Source organism: Scomber scombrus, chromosome 20 (assembly GCF_963691925.1).
Source record: "Scomber scombrus chromosome 20, fScoSco1.1, whole genome shotgun sequence".
NCBI lineage: Eukaryota > Metazoa > Chordata > Actinopteri > Scombriformes > Scombridae > Scomber > Scomber scombrus.
In genome coordinates this window covers 9151309-9169012 of record NC_084989.1, presented here as the reverse complement: position 1 = coordinate 9169012, position 17704 = coordinate 9151309, and the positions used below count along the sequence as shown (strand labels likewise).

General features: G+C 36.5%; 1 protein-coding gene across 1 annotated transcript; it reads left to right on the top strand.

The window, feature by feature from the left end:
* Window positions 1–875: 875 nt before the first annotated feature.
* LOC134002631 (B-cell receptor CD22-like) lies at window positions 876–16748 on the top strand. The gene is made up of 10 exons (XM_062441974.1): window positions 876–896; window positions 3760–3835; window positions 4088–4471; window positions 4978–5283; window positions 5388–5645; window positions 12417–12722; window positions 12827–13084; window positions 13206–13290; window positions 14551–14791; window positions 16491–16748. The coding sequence occupies exons 1-10, from the start codon at window positions 876–878 to the stop codon at window positions 16746–16748; spliced, it is 2193 nt and encodes a 730-aa protein (XP_062297958.1).
* The last annotated feature ends 956 nt before the right edge of the window (window positions 16749–17704 follow it).

The following is a 17704-nucleotide window of genomic DNA, read 5'->3' as shown; positions in this document are numbered from 1 at the left end:
ATTGTTTATGTTATGATTATTGTTATTATTATTATTATTATTATTATTATTGTTATTATTATTATTATTATTATTATTATTATTGTTGTTGTTGTTGATGTTATTATTGTTATTTTTATTTTTATTATCGTTTATGTTATTATTATTGTTATTGTTGTTGTTATTAGGACAATGAAACTCAAAACCTCTACATGGTTTTTCAAGTTTTGGCAGTATGTGTGGTGTATATAGATCCCAAATTATGTGCATTTACCTTTTAATTGTTGATTAAGTGAAAATGAAGAATTGTTTCAGCCTTCAGCATTTATTCATTGCATTTTAATAACAGGCATGGCATGCAGCTAGTGAAAATAAGTCATTTTAATTGGATTTTTTTATCACAAGGGTTAGGGTTAGGGCTCTTTTAAAAAAGACAAAATGTACTCATAAGCAAAGATAACAGCATTAAATACATTATACAAATTGTGACTTTTTTAATAGAAGGTGATGGCACATAAAACAGGGCACACGTTAATGATGTCCCCTGCAAATGATCACTTTGAAACAGTATTATGACTGTTATGTGTTTGAGGTATTTATTTAGAAGTAGTTTGGGTGAACTTTCTTTTTGTCATGTGACACAATTCTTTGTGGCAATATTTGGTAGAGTAAGGCGGTTGTCAGCAACAGAGGGAATCTAAAAATAAATTAAATAAATGTATTTTCACACAACCCTGTGGGCAGTCAAACCTGTTCAATAAGGCACCTGAAATAAATAAATCAAGAGAAATTGCAGTTATGGTATTGTCTGATTTAACTTAAGTCTTTTTTTGTTTTTAGCTTATATGTTTACATAGCCATCACCCATTCAAATCATTTATTTCCAGTAGAGCCCCATGGATACAGGCTTTCAGTCGGTTAATAACATAATCCTTAATTAAGCCTTCATCTTTGTCAACTCTATTGTTACCCATGTTTGATTTACATAGTATAGCACCATCTTGTGGTTAAATCCAAACAAAATGACCCAACCAAAAGAACAATCAAAAAAATGAATTCCAGTACAACTTCCAACAAATTGTTTTAAAGCTAAATAAAGATAGTTAAACTTAGCTTGTAAGAAAACACCATTGCTGCATTCAGACCATGTGGTGATTGTGTGTTTAATTTATGTATTCAGAGGGCTTTACATTTCAAAAGCAATAGATTCAAGTTAGATTGCCACCTCCCTTATTGTAATTCACTTTCTCAATGCCTTGAAAGCATAGACTGGACATTTTGTGGCTGGGTTCTAAAAATGCTTTGCTACAGGAGAAATACCATCCTGTTTCATAAAAGTGCTTTGTGCTCTGAAACCGGAATTTTCAACTGTTGCTTTGCTTCCTTCCCAAACATCCAGCCACTGACATTTCAGCATGTAAAAAACCCCACTGGTGGCACAAGTGATACTTCCCTTTACATGAAAGGTTTGTCCTGAATAGAGAACCTGAACTCTTTAGTACAGGCTATCTTATTGCAATGAGTGCAGGAATATAAAGGAGAATTTAAGGCAGTTTCTCAAGTCTGAAGAGATTAGAACAGTAGACTTGTTAGTCAGTTTGTCTAAATGTGAGTTAACTGAGTCTGTAACTGAAGTGCTATCTAAAGGCTTATCATTTCTTTCAGTATACTCCTGTAATGATTTTGATACATTCATTTATTTATTTCAGTTCTTTAAGAATTTAAAATTGAAAAAACATTTTCACTGACAGGAAGGATTAGCCATATAAATTTGATGCCTTTAGAGTAAAAAGTAAAAGTGGATTAAATGCTTCTTTGCAGACTAGTTCAGCAGGATGTTTCTGCTCTCTGTTGAATTCCTCAAAAACATTAAAATATTTCACCTGGAATCAAGGGCTCTAAAAGATTTAATGAGAAATGAGAGGATTCAGCTGATAAGGGTGAAGCAAAACACTGAGAATTACAAAATAGAAATGAAACACAGTACTATTCATATAAACATTCAATGAGGAAGTGTGTGATGGTTTATGTTTTCATTCATTATGATATGAATGGCAGTTCAGATACTTTGTGTGACCTATTAGCATTACATTTTGTGTTTTGAAGTCATGTGTTTACAATGAAAAGTGTGTGCTTCTGCTTCTTGTTATAAGACACTTTTTCAGGACTCATGGATGACAATGGCAGCATATATTCCTCTTCACCATTTACAGAAATGACACTGCCTCTTTACTGAATGGCTGTCAATACCATCTTTATGTATATAATGACACTACTGTGTATTTGATCACCGATTCTGTACAACAAGCCACCAGGACCTGCAACTTCCCTTTAATGCTCTACAAGGAGCTTTAAGAAACCTTAAATTGATGCTAAACACAGATAAAACTAAATGTATGCTGTTTACCTGAGACAGACAGATATTGATAGAAGTCATTTGCATATTTCCACTACAAACAGATCAAACATTGATAGAGTTACTCCATATAGATACTGTTGCCTCTGGCTTGATGAGAAATTTACATTCAAACATCAAATACAAAATGTTGTCAGTAATCTCTTCTTTTACAGAAACAGTATACATCATTGTGTATTATATGATGAAGTGGGTGGGTTTTATTTAGCAGAATGGTGTAATAATCATTGCTATTTATTTATCTTTAAAGCCCTGCCTGGAAAACTACCACACACCATCAGTGATGCTGGATTGGAACCTTGCAATGTATCAAACTCGCACACATGACTGGCTTATGTTTAAGGTCTTAAGGTTTGGAAAATCAGCCTTTTCCATCAGTGCACCAAATTCTTGGAATAACCTACCAACCTATGGTCAGTTTAAAACCCTGATGACTAACCTCCCTGCTTCACATTGTAACTGTTTGACTAGAGCATCTACCATTTAATGATCAGGGTATAACATATGTGATTGCACTCTTAGTATTCTGTGTGCTTGTCTGATGTCTCCCCCTACACAGAAAGAATGGATGGGAATTGTTCTTTCCCCCAAATCATTGTAGTTGCTATTTTCACTATGTTGTTATGATGGTTGTATTGCTGCATTTCTTTGTAACCTTAGATTAAAAGATTACCAAATAAAGAAGACTGGCAAATTTAGGAAGAGCAAAGAGACTGAACATGTGACTGACAGGCAGACAGGAGGAAGCTGAAACAATGGGAGATCGTATGAAATAGTTAGTTTGAATGAACAACTGTGTATTGCGCATGACCAAATGTGGTTTAATGGTTTGATCAAAGTGTTTTTCTAGTTTTGAAACACAAATCATGAAGGCTTTAGTGAAACAGCACTGTTTGCTTTTACATGAACACATTTGAAGGAGTTAATTGATAACTGGAGAGTCTATGCATGTAAAGCAAATGCAGTAATTTAACCCACACCAACTGGACCTGCTCTGTCACCAGTAGTCTTGAAAAATAGGAAGTTCACTTGAATTCATATGAATATCAAGTGAGAAGTTGTTCATTTTGTCAGTTGCAGTAAATCTCAATTTTAGTGCAAGATCGTGTTTGATGTGGCTTGATTGGTAAGGGAATCTTTTTTTCTTTTTTTTTTTTTTTTTTTTAAACTCATTTTGCTTTTTAGCTTAATCCAGTTAGATTATTTTAATATTCTTCACAAACAGCGCTAAAACATGCTTTATATTTTATTTCTTCTGGTTTGAACTTAACCTCACAAGATCAGTGGCTACTTCTTCACTTGGCTTTGGAAGCTCAATAGCATGATATTTAAAGAATGAAATGTAACTGTGTTTGTAAATCCAGGTGATAAGATTGATGGCAGCTCTGTCTACAAATATGTTGGCAGTCAACATGTTACTGAGTGTCTTCTTTCTTCCAGGTGAGCTGTTTGTTCACTCACTTTTATTTGGAGACATTACTCAAATCATTTACAGTCTGAAAGAAAGAAGCAAGATCAGCTACTTCTTACAACTGTTCACATCCTGACTGCAAAGTCAAATGTTTTATTTTAAAATTGTTACAAGACAGAAAAACATGCAACATACAGCTGCTGAAGTGTATTTATTGTATCATGAACCATCTCATCATGGACATTTTTCTACTTTATGTTAATGATGATCTGATCTCACAGGTGCTTTGGCTGCTTGTCTCAAACATCCAGCCCTCTTCATCACTGCACCGCTGAAGATGGAAGCACTGAGTGGATCTTGTTTGCAGATCCCGTGTAACTTTAGCGCTAAAGTAGCAAGAGAATTTGATGGCAGCAGACAAACCTTTGGAGTGTGGATTAAAAGTCATCTCAGTTTTGGCACCTATCCAGAAAATGTGATTTTCAACAGTAGTCAGACTGTTAACCCCTATCCAATGAAAATAACTGGAAACCTGAATGAGACAAACTGCACCACTCTATTTTCCAATTTAAACACAACATATACAGACAAATACTTCTTCAGAATTGAGAACAGGCCATTCCTGGCAACAGCCGATTGTGATCCTCTTCAAATAACAGTCACAGGTAAGATAGTTTTGTTTTTTCAGTCATATCGTTGTTTAAATTAAAAAGGAAATCAGTTGCAGCTTTGGTCTGAACAGCAAACACCATGGTCCTAACCTTACTGTGATATTAAATATGTGATGAAGATTACAAAGTAAACTCAGATGTGGTGAAATGTGAGAAAAAACAGTCTGTAAACAGATAGTCATTGGTTTGAATGTCCTGACTCACAGCTGAAAATACCTGAAAATATTTATTAATCTGAAATTTTCGTGATCTACTGTTTTTGCTTGAAAAAGGAAATCTGTGAAGTCATTTTCACTCCTCCATATTCATGGATGGACAAAATTAGTCTTAGTTTGCTTTAATTGCTGATTGTGACAGTTACTGTCTCAATGAATGTTCACAATACTCAATGTGGTTTTTACCAATGGAGTTATGATGAAATGTTGATTTTTTTCAGTTTAGCTGTAAAATAAGTAACACTGATGTATAGTATAAAGTGTGTGTTTGATTTTAAACCACAGATTCTCCTCCAAGCCCCACAATTGAAATCTCAGGTGAGCTGAAGGAGAAGGAGTCTGTCACTATAACCTGCTCAGCTTTCACTCCCTGTCCACACTCCCCTCCTAAACTCACCTGGAATCTCCAACAAGACGCTCACAACAAAATAGAGGAGAACACAGATCGAACCTTTACCACTAAAATCCAGAAGACTATCACTCTGTCTGACAAGCAGGACGGATACACCATCACCTGTTCTTCCATCTACTCTGTGAATGAAGGACAAAATGTTAAGTCAGCAGAGGGAAAAGTGACTCTCAATGTTTCATGTAAGACAACCAGAGTTTGTTATTGGATCCTGTCAGCACATGATGATTCATGAGATATCAGCTGATTTTTAATGATTAAAAATAATCTGTCACATTTTCCTCAGATGCTCCTAAAGACACCTCAGCAATGATCAGTCCATCAGGTTTGGTGTCACCAGGTAGCTGGGTGAACCTGACCTGCTCCAGCAGAGCCAAGCCTGCCGCCAACTTCACCTGGTTCAAGATCAACAAAGATGGACTCATGAAAGTGTCTGAAATAGACTTTTACAGATTCAATGTGACAGATGGAGGAAATTATTACTGTGTGGCCTCAAATGATGTTGGTAATCAGTCGTCATCACAGATCCATCTGACTATTAAAGGTAAATGCAGGACCGTACAGTATCCAATAGTGGGAATTTGGAAAGTTAAATACAATATATATACAGATAAAATGGTTGTTGATAGGACAGAGATTTGTGAATGACAGCAGCCTTGATTGAAAGAACAGAAAACAACAGGTCAAAAATATAAGACGATTATAACTATTCTTACTTACAATTTATTTTGTTTCTGTAGAAGTAAAACAGCCTCATAGCCCTGCACAGTGGGGACCAGTTGTTGGAGGGATCATTGGAGGGATCTTGCTCATTGGTTTGGTCGTGGTAATTTGGTAAGTATTTCAAATCAATGTGACATCCAGAATAAAAACTAAGTGTAACAATGTAATGGAATTATTTATTCACTCCAAACTGTTATTTCTGTTCTTTTTTTTAAAAATTTTTTTTAATGTTTTTGGTTCATTGTTAGTATTAGATTTTTTACATTTTACTTTGATATGGTTGATATTTCCATTTTGAACAATGTCTTAAACATAGGTGAGAATCTGGCAGTCTGTTTTAATTATAGGACTTTCTATGTTATTGGAAATGTATTTGTGGAGTTCTATGGGGGTTCTATATTTGGGTCACTATTGTTGGGTTCACATGCTGCTACAAAGTCACATTTTGCACAGTCAGAAAACAGATTTTCACTTGTATGTAAAATAACACTACACGAGGTTCCAATATCTGACAACACGCCTAAGTGTCTAAATTATGCAAATTATTGGATATCTGTTATGATTTTGGAATGCAATTGAAGATACCTTACTTACAAGTTACATAAAATATCATTTAAGAGTCTTTACTCTTTACTTTTATTTACTTTTATAAACTTGCTGTTATGTATTTATTGTTATTATGTTTTATGTCTTCCAGGCAGTTCAAGTTTAGGCATCCACCTTCACAACAGACACAGGTGAGAAATATTGAAATGTTCAATACAGAATTGTGTTCTGATCTTGTTTTATATTATTCATATTTAATATTTAGACTGGATTTAACAGTTAAGTGATTGAATGTGAAAAAACAGAAAATATTGCGAAACATTCAGTCAGTAATCCACATGAACAATCCACTGTTGCATGTACAAATGCAAATGCATAATTGCTGATTACTTTTCAACATTTTTGTGCACAAAATCACGATGTTCTGTTGCTACGTCCAATAATAGCAGATTTATTCTGATGACATTCACTTTAATTATTTTGTGATCTTGTGGCTGGCTGCTGGCTCAATAAAGCTAGGGATTGGGTAATATCATAGATCTTAATAACTCTGACCATGTTGATGTAACATGAGTGCAAAATCTTTGATCAGTGAGCATTCCTAAAAAAATTGGACCATACTTTTTTCCAATATTTTGTTTCCCACCAGCTCTCTGGATAAATCAAAGAGTTTTAGGAACTTCAGTAATGATGTCGAATATTGGAAATAAAAATAATCCAATCATCTGCATATGATGAAAAAACACTGTCCAGATTGGTCTATCCTTATGGGAGATATTGTGTCACTTTCTTTAATGGATTGAGCCAGGGGATAGAGGGATAGAGTAAAGAGAAGGGGTTAACAGGACAACCCTGTCATGTTCCACAATGTGAAGGAAAAGCTTGTGATTAACAATGTTCCTGTAAGAACATCTTCACTTTATTATATTAGTGGGAGCTGAGTGGAAGAATGAGGTGAATTTGAGGAAGTGGATTAATGTTAAGTCCTCTAGCTCCTCACAGTATTTTTTGTTTGGTCCATTTTTCACAGAGTCTACCAGTGGAACAGCCGCCTCTTCAAGAACCAGTCAGAACAACAGAAGAAGACATCAAATATGGAGAAATCGTCTTCTCCAAGCAGAGACCTGAACCATCCTCAGTGCAGGACAGTGGACAGCAGCAGGATACAACGTATGCACAGATCAAAGTGTCTGAGCCACCAAACTTAACACAGACTGCTGACCTCTATGCTGAAGTGAGGAAAAAATAAGTGTATGGACATGTCTTATCCCAATATGAAGCATTGTTTCAGCATTTTAATTTATTTTTTTCATTGCATTTTAATAATAGCCATGGCACACAGCTAATGAAAATACATAATGTCAATTTGGTTTTTTTGATCCAACATTGTACACATCTTTTGTAAACATTAAATCATACAATTTAATAACATTTTTAAAAAAGGATACAATTTATATTATGCTTAGAAGCAAATATGACATCAATAAATACATTATACTTTTAAAAAGAAAATTAAAGGTGATGACATGTAAAACAGGAAGTAAAACTGCACTCAGTTTTTGCATCATCTCATTTGATATTTAAATGCTGAATTTGGTTCCAAACACAAACCAACTGGAATTGTTTCTGTTGTGAGGAGAGTGCCTAGAATAAGCCCCCCTGAGGGTTTTTGGCACGTCTCCATCACATTTCATTTTGCCTATATGTGTATAATCTGTATCATGTGTAAACTAATCAAATATATAAATGAACAAATAAATAAAAAAGAAGTCTTGGGGTTTGGTTTAGCAGACAAAGTGAGACATCTCGCTTATTGTAATTCACTTTCTCAATGCCTAGAAAGCGTAGACTACAACTGTTGTGTCTGGATTCTAGAAATGTTTTGCTACACGAGAAATTAGATCCTGTTTCCTAAAAGTGCTTTTGTGCTCTGAAATCTGAATTTTCGATTGTTGCTTTGTCTTCCCCTCATTCATCAAGCAACTGACATTTCAGCATGTAAAAACCCCCATTGGTGGCACAAGTGATACTTCCCTTTACATTTAAGGTCCTGAACAGTTAGCCTGAATTCCTCCTTGTTGGCCATGCACTCATTGAAATGACACAATCCACACTAAAGGGTTCAGGCTTCCCTGATCAAGACAGACCTTTAATGTAAAGTGAGGTTGTTTTCATACTGAAATGCACATCTGGCTTGATGTATGTGGGGAAGACAATACAACAATTGAAATGTAAGATTTTGAAACACAAAAACAGGAAACAGGATCTAAATTCTAGAAAAAATGTTAAGAACACAGCAACACAATGTTTACCCTACGATTTCAAGGCAATGAGAAAATTTAATCTGTCTCAATTATAATAACGAACAAAGCAAAAATACAGCAAAATGATATGGCCAAGAGAAGAAAATTACGTAACTTTAAATGTAAAGTCTGATCCATCCTAAACTGTGCTGAACTATAATAAACATTTAATGAGGAAGTGTGTGTGATGGTTTATGTTTTATTTATTATCATATTATCATATGAGTGGCAATTCAGATACTTCATGTGACCTATTAGCATTTCATGTTGTGTGCAGGGCTCATGGATGACGACATGAAATGGGCTGCTGCAGTGATCAGACTGACTGGTTATAGCTTACAATATTTAACCATTAGGCTGCACCATGTGGGCAACATAGAGGCTGGATGTATTGTTTTGGCATCACGTAACTGCATAAGCCTTTTAAAGATAAGATAAGATAAGATAAAATAAAATAAGATAATATACACTTAATTGTCCCCAGGGGAAATTTATCTTGGCTCAAGGCAAGGCAAGGCAAGGCAAGGCAGCTTTATTCATATAGCGCATTTCATACACAATGGCAACTCAATGTGCTTTACATAAAACAAACATTTAACAGTAAGAATGAATTGGAAATAAAAAAACATAAAAACATGCAATTTGAGAAATAAAAATGAAACCCAATAATAGTGAAAACATAGAAATTCAATTCAAATTCAATTTTCGACCAAACGGACAACCACCTAACACTATCTCTTCCATAGATCCTTATCATGTACTGTACCAGATGGCCCTCTGGCTCTCTGGACTTGTTTCCTGTATTTCCCATGATTAGCTAATCTTTCTCTTTAGACGTAGTCGTCACTACGAATCCTGGATCTGTTGTTTCGGCACAATCAAAGATAAAAGCCGCCGTACTGTACGGTACCTTTAAGGAGTCAAAGGACTTTTAATACCTTATATTCCCCCTAAACATGACACTACAGAATAGACAGGTCCAGTGGTATGTCTCAGTGGTACAAAATAAAAACAACAACAAAAAAAAAAACCATTAAAACATACAATTATGTATTATTATGTAATAATAAAAAATAAAATAAAAACAAAGTACAGAAAAATGGAAAGAGATAGAAATAGAAATAAAATACTAAAATAGAGCATTAAATATAAGGTTGCTGCATAAAATACTGATTTGCTTCAACAACAAAAAAAAAAGGACATACAGTGCAAATGAAAGATTACAATTAAAGTGCTTTAAAAGATCTCAATCATAAGCACAGGAGAAGAGAAGTGCTTTTAACCTGGATTTAAAAATGTTCACAGTTGGGGTTGATTTCAATTCTGCTGGTAGTTTGTTCCAGTTGTGTGCAGCATAACAGCTTAAAGCTGCTTCACCATGTTTAGTCTGAACTCTAGGCTCCACTATCTGACCTGAGTCAGTAGATCTCAGAGCTCTACTGGGTTTATATTCTACTAACATGTCATTCATGTATTCTGGACGTAAACCATTCAGTGATTTGTAGACCAGTAGCAGAACTTTAAAATCTATTCTATAGCTGACTGGGAGCCAGTGTAAAGACTTTAGAACTGGAGTTCTAGCATTGCATTCAGCTGTATATAAAATACAAGGTACATACAATATACAGTTGATACATAATCTCCATATGTACAAGACACCGGACAGACCCATAAAAAATACACAAATGTACCTCAGTACAGAGTTTACACTGGTCCTAAATAGGACACAATGGTGAGTGGTCAGTAAAGTGGAAAAGAATATATGGAACAATTAAAACAATAAAAAGTCCATAAATGAGATGTCCAATAAATACTATTGCACTCACTGTCAGTATTTCCCATTAAACCGTTTTGCACTGGGTATATATCCTAGTCTATAAAAATAAACTATGTTATGAAACACATGAGATGAAGGCTTTTGTGAAACAGCACTGTTTGCCTTTAAATGAACACATTTGAATAGGTTGATTGATAACTGGAGCGCCTATGAATGTAAGGCAAATACAGTATAGGTAATCCACACCAACTGGACCTGCTCTGTCATTAGTAGTCTTAAAAAATAGGAAGCTGACTCTAATCCATGTAAATATCAAGAGGGAAGTTGTCCATTTGGTCAGTTGCAGCAAATCTCACAGTGAACCATTTTCAGTGTAAGTAAGTAGTGATTGGTAAGGCAATATTTTTTTCTTTCTTTTTAAAAAATTTTTTTTTTTACTCATTTTGCTTTTTAGCTTAATCCAAAGATTTAGATAATTTTAATATTCTTCACAAACAGTACTAAGACATGGTACATATTTTATTTGTTCTGGTTTGAGCTTAACCTGAAGAAATCAGTGGCTACTTCTTTACTTGGCTTTGAAAGCTCAATAACATGATATTTAAAGAATGAAATGTAACTGTGTTTGTAAATCCAGGTGATGAATTTGATGGCAGCCCTGTCTACAAATATGTTGGCAGTCAACATGTTACTGAGTGTCTTCTTTCTTCCAGGTGAGGTGTTTGTTCACTCACTTTTATTTGGAGACATTACTCAAATCATTTACAGTCTGAAACAAAGCAGAAAGATCAGCTACTTCTTACAACTGTTCACATCCTGACTGCAAAGTCAAATGTTTTATTTTAAATTGTTATAAGACAGAAAAACATGCAACATACAGCTGCTGAAGTGTATTTATTGTATCATGAACCATCTCATCATGGACATTTTTCTACTTTATGTTAATGATGATCTGATCTCACAGGTGCTTTGGCTGCTTGTCCTGAAGATTCAGCCCTCTTCATCACTGCACCGCGGAAGATGGAAGCACTGAGTGGATCTTGTTTGCAGATCCCATGTAACTTTAGTGCTGGAGTAGCAGAAGAATTTGATGGCAGCAGACAAACAATTGGAATATGGATGAAAAAAGGTCATAAGAGAGAGAATGAAATTTTCAGAAGTAGTCAGGCTGTTAACACCCATCCAATGAACATTACTGGAAACCTGAATGAGAAAAACTGCACCACTCTATTTTCCAATTTAATCACAACATATACAGACAGATACTACTTCAGAATTGAGAACAGGCCATTCTTGGCAACAGCTGTTTGTGATCCTCTTCAAATAACAGTCACAGGTAAGAGAGTTCTGTTTTTTCAATCATGTCGTTGTTTAAAATAAAGAGGAAATCAGTTGCAGCTTTGGTCTGAACAGCAAACACCATGGTCCTAACCTTACTGTGATATTAAATATGTGATGAAGATTACAAAGTAAACTCAGCTGTGGTGAAATGTGAGAAAAACCAGTCTGATAATAGATAGTCACTGGTTTGAATGTCCTGACTCACAGCCGAATAATACCTGAATATTTATTAATTTGAAACAAAACTTCATGACTATACAGTAAAAGTCCCTAACTTTTGTCATTTACTGTTTTTGCTTGAAAAGGGAAATCAGTGAAGTTATTTTTACTCCTCCATATTCATGAATGGACAAAATTAGTCTTAGTTTGCTTAAATTGCTGATTCCGACAGACACAAGTTCTTAATTTCTTTTCTTAACTTTCTGCACAACTATACAGTGAGAGTCACAAAATTGTCATCGTCTACTGTTTTTTGCTGACAGTCAGTGTCTCAATGAATGTTCACAATACTCAGTGTGGTTTTTACAAATTGGTAAAAATTAGGGGAAAACATTTAATTATTTTCAGTTTAGCTGCAAAATAACGTTGTAATGTGGTGTAAAGTATTTTTGATTTTAAACCACAGATTCTCCTCCGAGCCCCACAATTGAAATCCCAGGTGAGCTGAAGGAGAGGGAGTCTGTCACTATAACCTGCTCAGCTTTCACTCCCTGTACACACTCCCCTCCTAAACTCACCTGGAATCTCCAACAAGACGCTCACAACAAAATAGACGAGAACACAGATCGAACCTTTACCACTAAAATCCAGAAGACCATCACTCTGTCTGACAAGCAGGACGGATACACCATCACCTGTTCTTCCATCTACTCTGTGAATGAAGGACAAAATGTTAAGTCAGCAGAGGGAAAAGTGACTCTCAATGTTTCATGTAAGACAACCAGAGTTTGTTATTGGATCCTGTCAGCACATGATGATTCATGGGATATCAGCTGATTTTTAATGAATAAAAATAATCTGTCACATTTTCCTCAGATGCTCCTAAAAACACCTCAGCAATGATCAGTCCATCAGGTTTGGTGTCACCAGGTAGCTGGGTGAACCTGACCTGCTCCAGCAGAGCCAAGCCTGCCGCCAACTTCACCTGGTTCAAGATCAACAAAGATGGACCCATGAAAGTATCTGAAGGAGACTTCTACAGCTTCAATGTGACAGATGGAGGAGTTTATTACTGTTTGGCCACAAATAATGTTGGTAATCAGATGTCATCAGAGATCCATCTGACTATTAAAGGTAAATGTTTTTAATCCACTCTACTGTGGGACTTCAAAAATGGGTACACCAGCTGTGATATGTCCACATTCAACCTTTAATTCTGTGTAATCACTTATATTGCTTTTGTGTTTATGAGCAGAACCAGAAATGTCTTTTCAGTGGGGGGCAGTTCTTGGAGGAATCATTGGGATCATCGTACTCATCTGCCTGGTTGTTTGTGTGTCGTAAGTATCACAAATTATAGCAGATAACATAACTCATTTTCTGGCTCTGGAATTTCAGCTGCAGCCACATTCAAGATGAAGCACCAGATGATTTTGTGATCTGGCAGTCCTAAACCTCCTTATCCCTTGACTTTGTAAAAAAAAAAAAAAAAAAAAAACAGCAACCAAAAACAACTTTATTATTAACTTCACCATACAATATGACACCCTGGCTCTCATTGTACAGACACCTTAAGGAGAAATGAGAGCATTTCTGTAACGACAGTATTAAAACTTTCTCTTTAATTAATTACAATCCTCCCAAAAATAACATTACTTCAAGCCCCTCTTTACTCAGCAGTTAAATGTCTGAAATGAAAAAAATGTATATTTGCATATTTATATATTCTGGATTTAATGAAGAAGAAAGAGTATATGCCATTTCAAGGATCTTTATGATGTACATTTTGGCACAAAAAGTTGGACACAAGTTATCCACAAATATACTGTGTGTATTTAGTTACTATTTACCCACTAGAGGTCACTGTAGACCACAGGATGTTGTGCTGAATGTTTGGAAAGAAACTGAGTGAAGAAGAAGATGTAGAGTCAAGTTTGTGCAAGGGTGTCACTCTCTGTCCGTAAAGTTTAGTTTTCACATTTGCAGATGGTCTTAGAAGGTGTCTCCTGGAGTTTGGGGCCTTTAATAGTTATGGAGACATGTTTCTACAAGCGGGTCCCCTTTTATTTAAGGGGGTGGGGGGTTTGTTGCCCTTTTTTGACAGTCAGTGGAGAGAGATGGGAAACACAGGGAGAGAGAGATAGGGATATGATCAAGTAGTATTTTAAGGCTGAAGCCAATGTGGAAGTACCTTAAAGTGCAATACCACTGACGATCACTGGCTCCAAAAAAATCCCTGGATCCAAAACACTCCCATTTAAAAAGAGCCCACTTCAGTCTAGAAATACTGCATCAATGGTTTTTATCGAGTCATTGAGGTCTCAATCAAGTGTGCTGGTGGTACATTTGGAAATCTTTGATCCATTAATAAGATTTTTAGACTTCTCTGCACTGTGGGTGTTGATTGACAGATAGAGTCATAATCTTTTAAGGAGTTTAATGTTTCTTGATCATGATGTCCTGTTAGCATAATTTAGCAGAAGTTGCTCATTTTAATTCATTTAATTAATGCTTGGATCTGAGGTAGCGTGTCATGAAAGAAAATGAAAGACAACACACCACACTCCTTACTTAAAAGCCCCTTGCTTCCAACATCCAAGAGCCTGGAAGAGGAGAAAGCACAATGAGAGTAGACAAAGTGCATTGCTGCAATGCCACAGCAAGGAGGAGAGCTCACAGGCAGGACAGAGCACCACAAACCCCCACTGCCTTAGCCATCTCCGACAACACTTCTACAGAGACACTGCATCACCGGCCCTCTCACGACAGACGGAGCAGCCCAGGCTGAAGCAAGTCATAGTGCAGTCAGACCCCGCAGAAGCTGGGTTTTGCTCAGGCAAAGTCAGTGGCACCAGCGGGGGAGGAAGCATTAGATCAGTGCAGGCTATGTTCCACATAGCAGCTCAAGCTGCTTCATCCAGCTGTTCACATACTGTAGGCTACATAATGCAGGAAGCACTTGTTCAGCTGGGACCCCTGCCTCTCTTCTGTCTGTTAGAAAAATAACCTAGACTAAGGCTATATGACAAGCTGTCTTCAGACTGCAGCGTGAGAGTGGTAGTGACAGCTTTGACTGTCATGCAGTCATTGGTGCTCATGGCAGGAGGCCATGAGAAGCGCTCCAGAGGCTCATAGGGATCACTTATGTTGAATGTGCCACTCCCTTTTGGTGCACTGAACAGCTCATTGTGGGCTATTGAGAGGGAGTGGCTGGTAAAGCCCCATCAAAGCACCTAGGTAGTTGGCTTTGTGATTGCAGGTAAGGATCCCCCAACTGGTCTGAATGCAATCCACATGTACTGTACACCACATGTAGCAGCATGTATGGCCGTGTTTAGTGGGATAAGTGTCAAGGACATATGCATGACAACATCTTGATCTATGCCTTGTTTGTTGATAAGGTTCTATCTCTCATGATGGGCTCCTTTTTAAAGTCCATGCACATAGGTGTGACTTGGGCCATGAGAAAAGGGTGGTGTGTGTTTAAGCTATGGGAGACCTGACCCACTCTCCAGGTAATTATACACCTGCATTCTCCCATGATACAAGATGACTTGGGGAGTGGGGTGTGCAGGCTGTCAGGACCTGTAACCCCTGTAAGGTGACACCATTGTTTCATCCAGTTCAGGTTCATGCTACTGGGCTGGGCCCTCTAATGCTCTGAAGCAGCTGGGTTTATGAAGTAGTAGGAGAGCCAAAGCAAATAACCTATAGCTGATTGGGCTCAGTGAGGCAGTCTGATGACGTGTCACGGCAGGGCAAACATTCATCAGGATCTGCCTACTGTACTAATCAAGTCCAGTAGAGGGCAGAGCCTATGTCAGACGGAGTGAACGTTATGAAGATTATGTCATTGTTGTTCTATAAGCACAGGCAGACTTAAGTAGACCTCTACTTATGGATCTTGCCACTCCTACACTTGCCACTTGAGTATTTACTGGACAGCCTAGTTAGCAGCAGTAAGACACTGCTTTATATACATATGTGAGACACACATTAACTGAGGGCTTGTAATTTCAGGGGGTGATTGCATGCGTGTGATTAGAGAAGTATTACCCATAGAGTCTAGTAGGGGGATCTGCTGGGATCTGCGCTTACAGTGCTAAGGTTACAATATCCTACCTTTGTTCAGGTCACCTTTGTGACCAAACTTTATAAACTGTGTACTTCTGTACTTCATTTTCATCACCAATCACCATGTCATAATCAAGATGTTTCCTTTATTTACAGCATTCTTGTGTCTTTGAGGTATTCCCAGTCGATAAATCCTACTTCACAACAAACTCAGGTGGGAAAAGTTTGAAGTTTGAAAACACGATAAACATCCTATTAGCAACCTTTTGTGGTAAAAGATTTTGAGTATTTACTCTCCAAGACTTTACAATGCACAAAAGAGTTGAAAATTGATCTTTTAGCTTTTTTTGGGACACAACATATTATGTTTTATTGCTATTTACAGTAACAGCAGGTTGTTCTGATCTTTGCTGCTTTAAGTGGGAGCCAAGTCAGATATTGAATGAAATTGGTACATTTTTTGCAGGGTCAAACAGGTGACAAGCTGGCTGTCGAAGAGCCAGCCAGTAAAGCAGAAGAAGAAAAAGAAGAGGAAGGAGGAGAAAACATCCATTATGGAGAGATTGAATTCCACAAATCGAGATCTGAACCATCCTCAGTACAGGACAGCATACAGCAGCAGGATACGGTGTATGCCCAGATCAAAGTGTCTGAACCAACAAACAGCTTAACACAGACTACTGACAGTCCAGAGAACCTGTATGCTCAAGTGAAGAAAAAATGAGACAGTTTAATGTTTAAAGTCAAATGTACCCTTATTTTTAAAAATCTATACTCAGGGGTTTTTTTGTCATTTAATGTAGAAAGAGACACTGGAGCCTGGAGAGAAAAATGTCATTTTCACACTCAACAATTCAAAGAAACGAAGCTCAGAACTTCCTCATCTTGCAGGGTTTTTTCCGGTCAATTATCAACTTGTTCATAAATGTGTGCTGACCTCACATAACTGTTGTTGTCTGATTTGTTATTTAAATGTCAGATACACACAGATAAAAGTCCCAAAGCTCTAAATGGTAAACAAGTCTAAAATACACCAGAAGCAGGATTATGTTTAAATTTGAAATGTTTATGTCTAACTCTGCAAAAGTGAATGTTAAAACATATTATATTTTTACACATTCAAAAGTGTTCATTAATTGCAATGCAATGAAAACCCATACATATTAAAATGGATCAGTGGGAAAAATGATATCAATTACCTCCTTCTGTGTTACAGTACTACATTTATAATGAATCACCAGAGTCTCAGAATCACCAGTAACAGGAAAGAAAAAAAAAAGTTGGGTGTGGTTCTCACAGACGCACTCTGCTCTAATAATAAATGTGGACATCAAATAAAAGATCAAAAAAACTTTTCTAGTTCTCTAATTTAATTTCATTGAATGTCAATGATTGTATTTGATTAACTCAACATTAAATTAATTGATGATTGTAGTATTGTAGACCAATACTGACTTTTTGTGTTTATTTTAACAATCAGCACTAAGTAGCCTACAGCTGAGGCTGGATGAGTTCTGCAGGTATTTTGTCATAAACCAATGTATAGGACGAATTGAAATTTGAATAAATTTGGAATGATTACATTTGAATGTCATTTATATTTTACCATTTGTGTTTGAGCATGTACACGGAAGGTTACTTGAGTTTTAAACTGAAAAAGCTAAAAAGGGAAGTTGGTTA

What these genes read in the sequence shown, in the direction of transcription:
- LOC134002631 (XM_062441974.1), top strand. Translation starts at nt 876, where the DNA reads ATGGATACAGGCTTTCAGTCG. An exon ending in GAGTGTCTTCTTTCTTCCAG is followed by an intron (nt 3,836 to 4,087) that starts GTGAGCTGTTTG and finishes CTGATCTCACAG; the next exon opens with GTGCTTTGGCTGCTTGTCTC. An exon ending in AGTGACTCTCAATGTTTCAT is followed by an intron (nt 5,284 to 5,387) that starts GTAAGACAACCA and finishes CATTTTCCTCAG; the next exon opens with ATGCTCCTAAAGACACCTCA.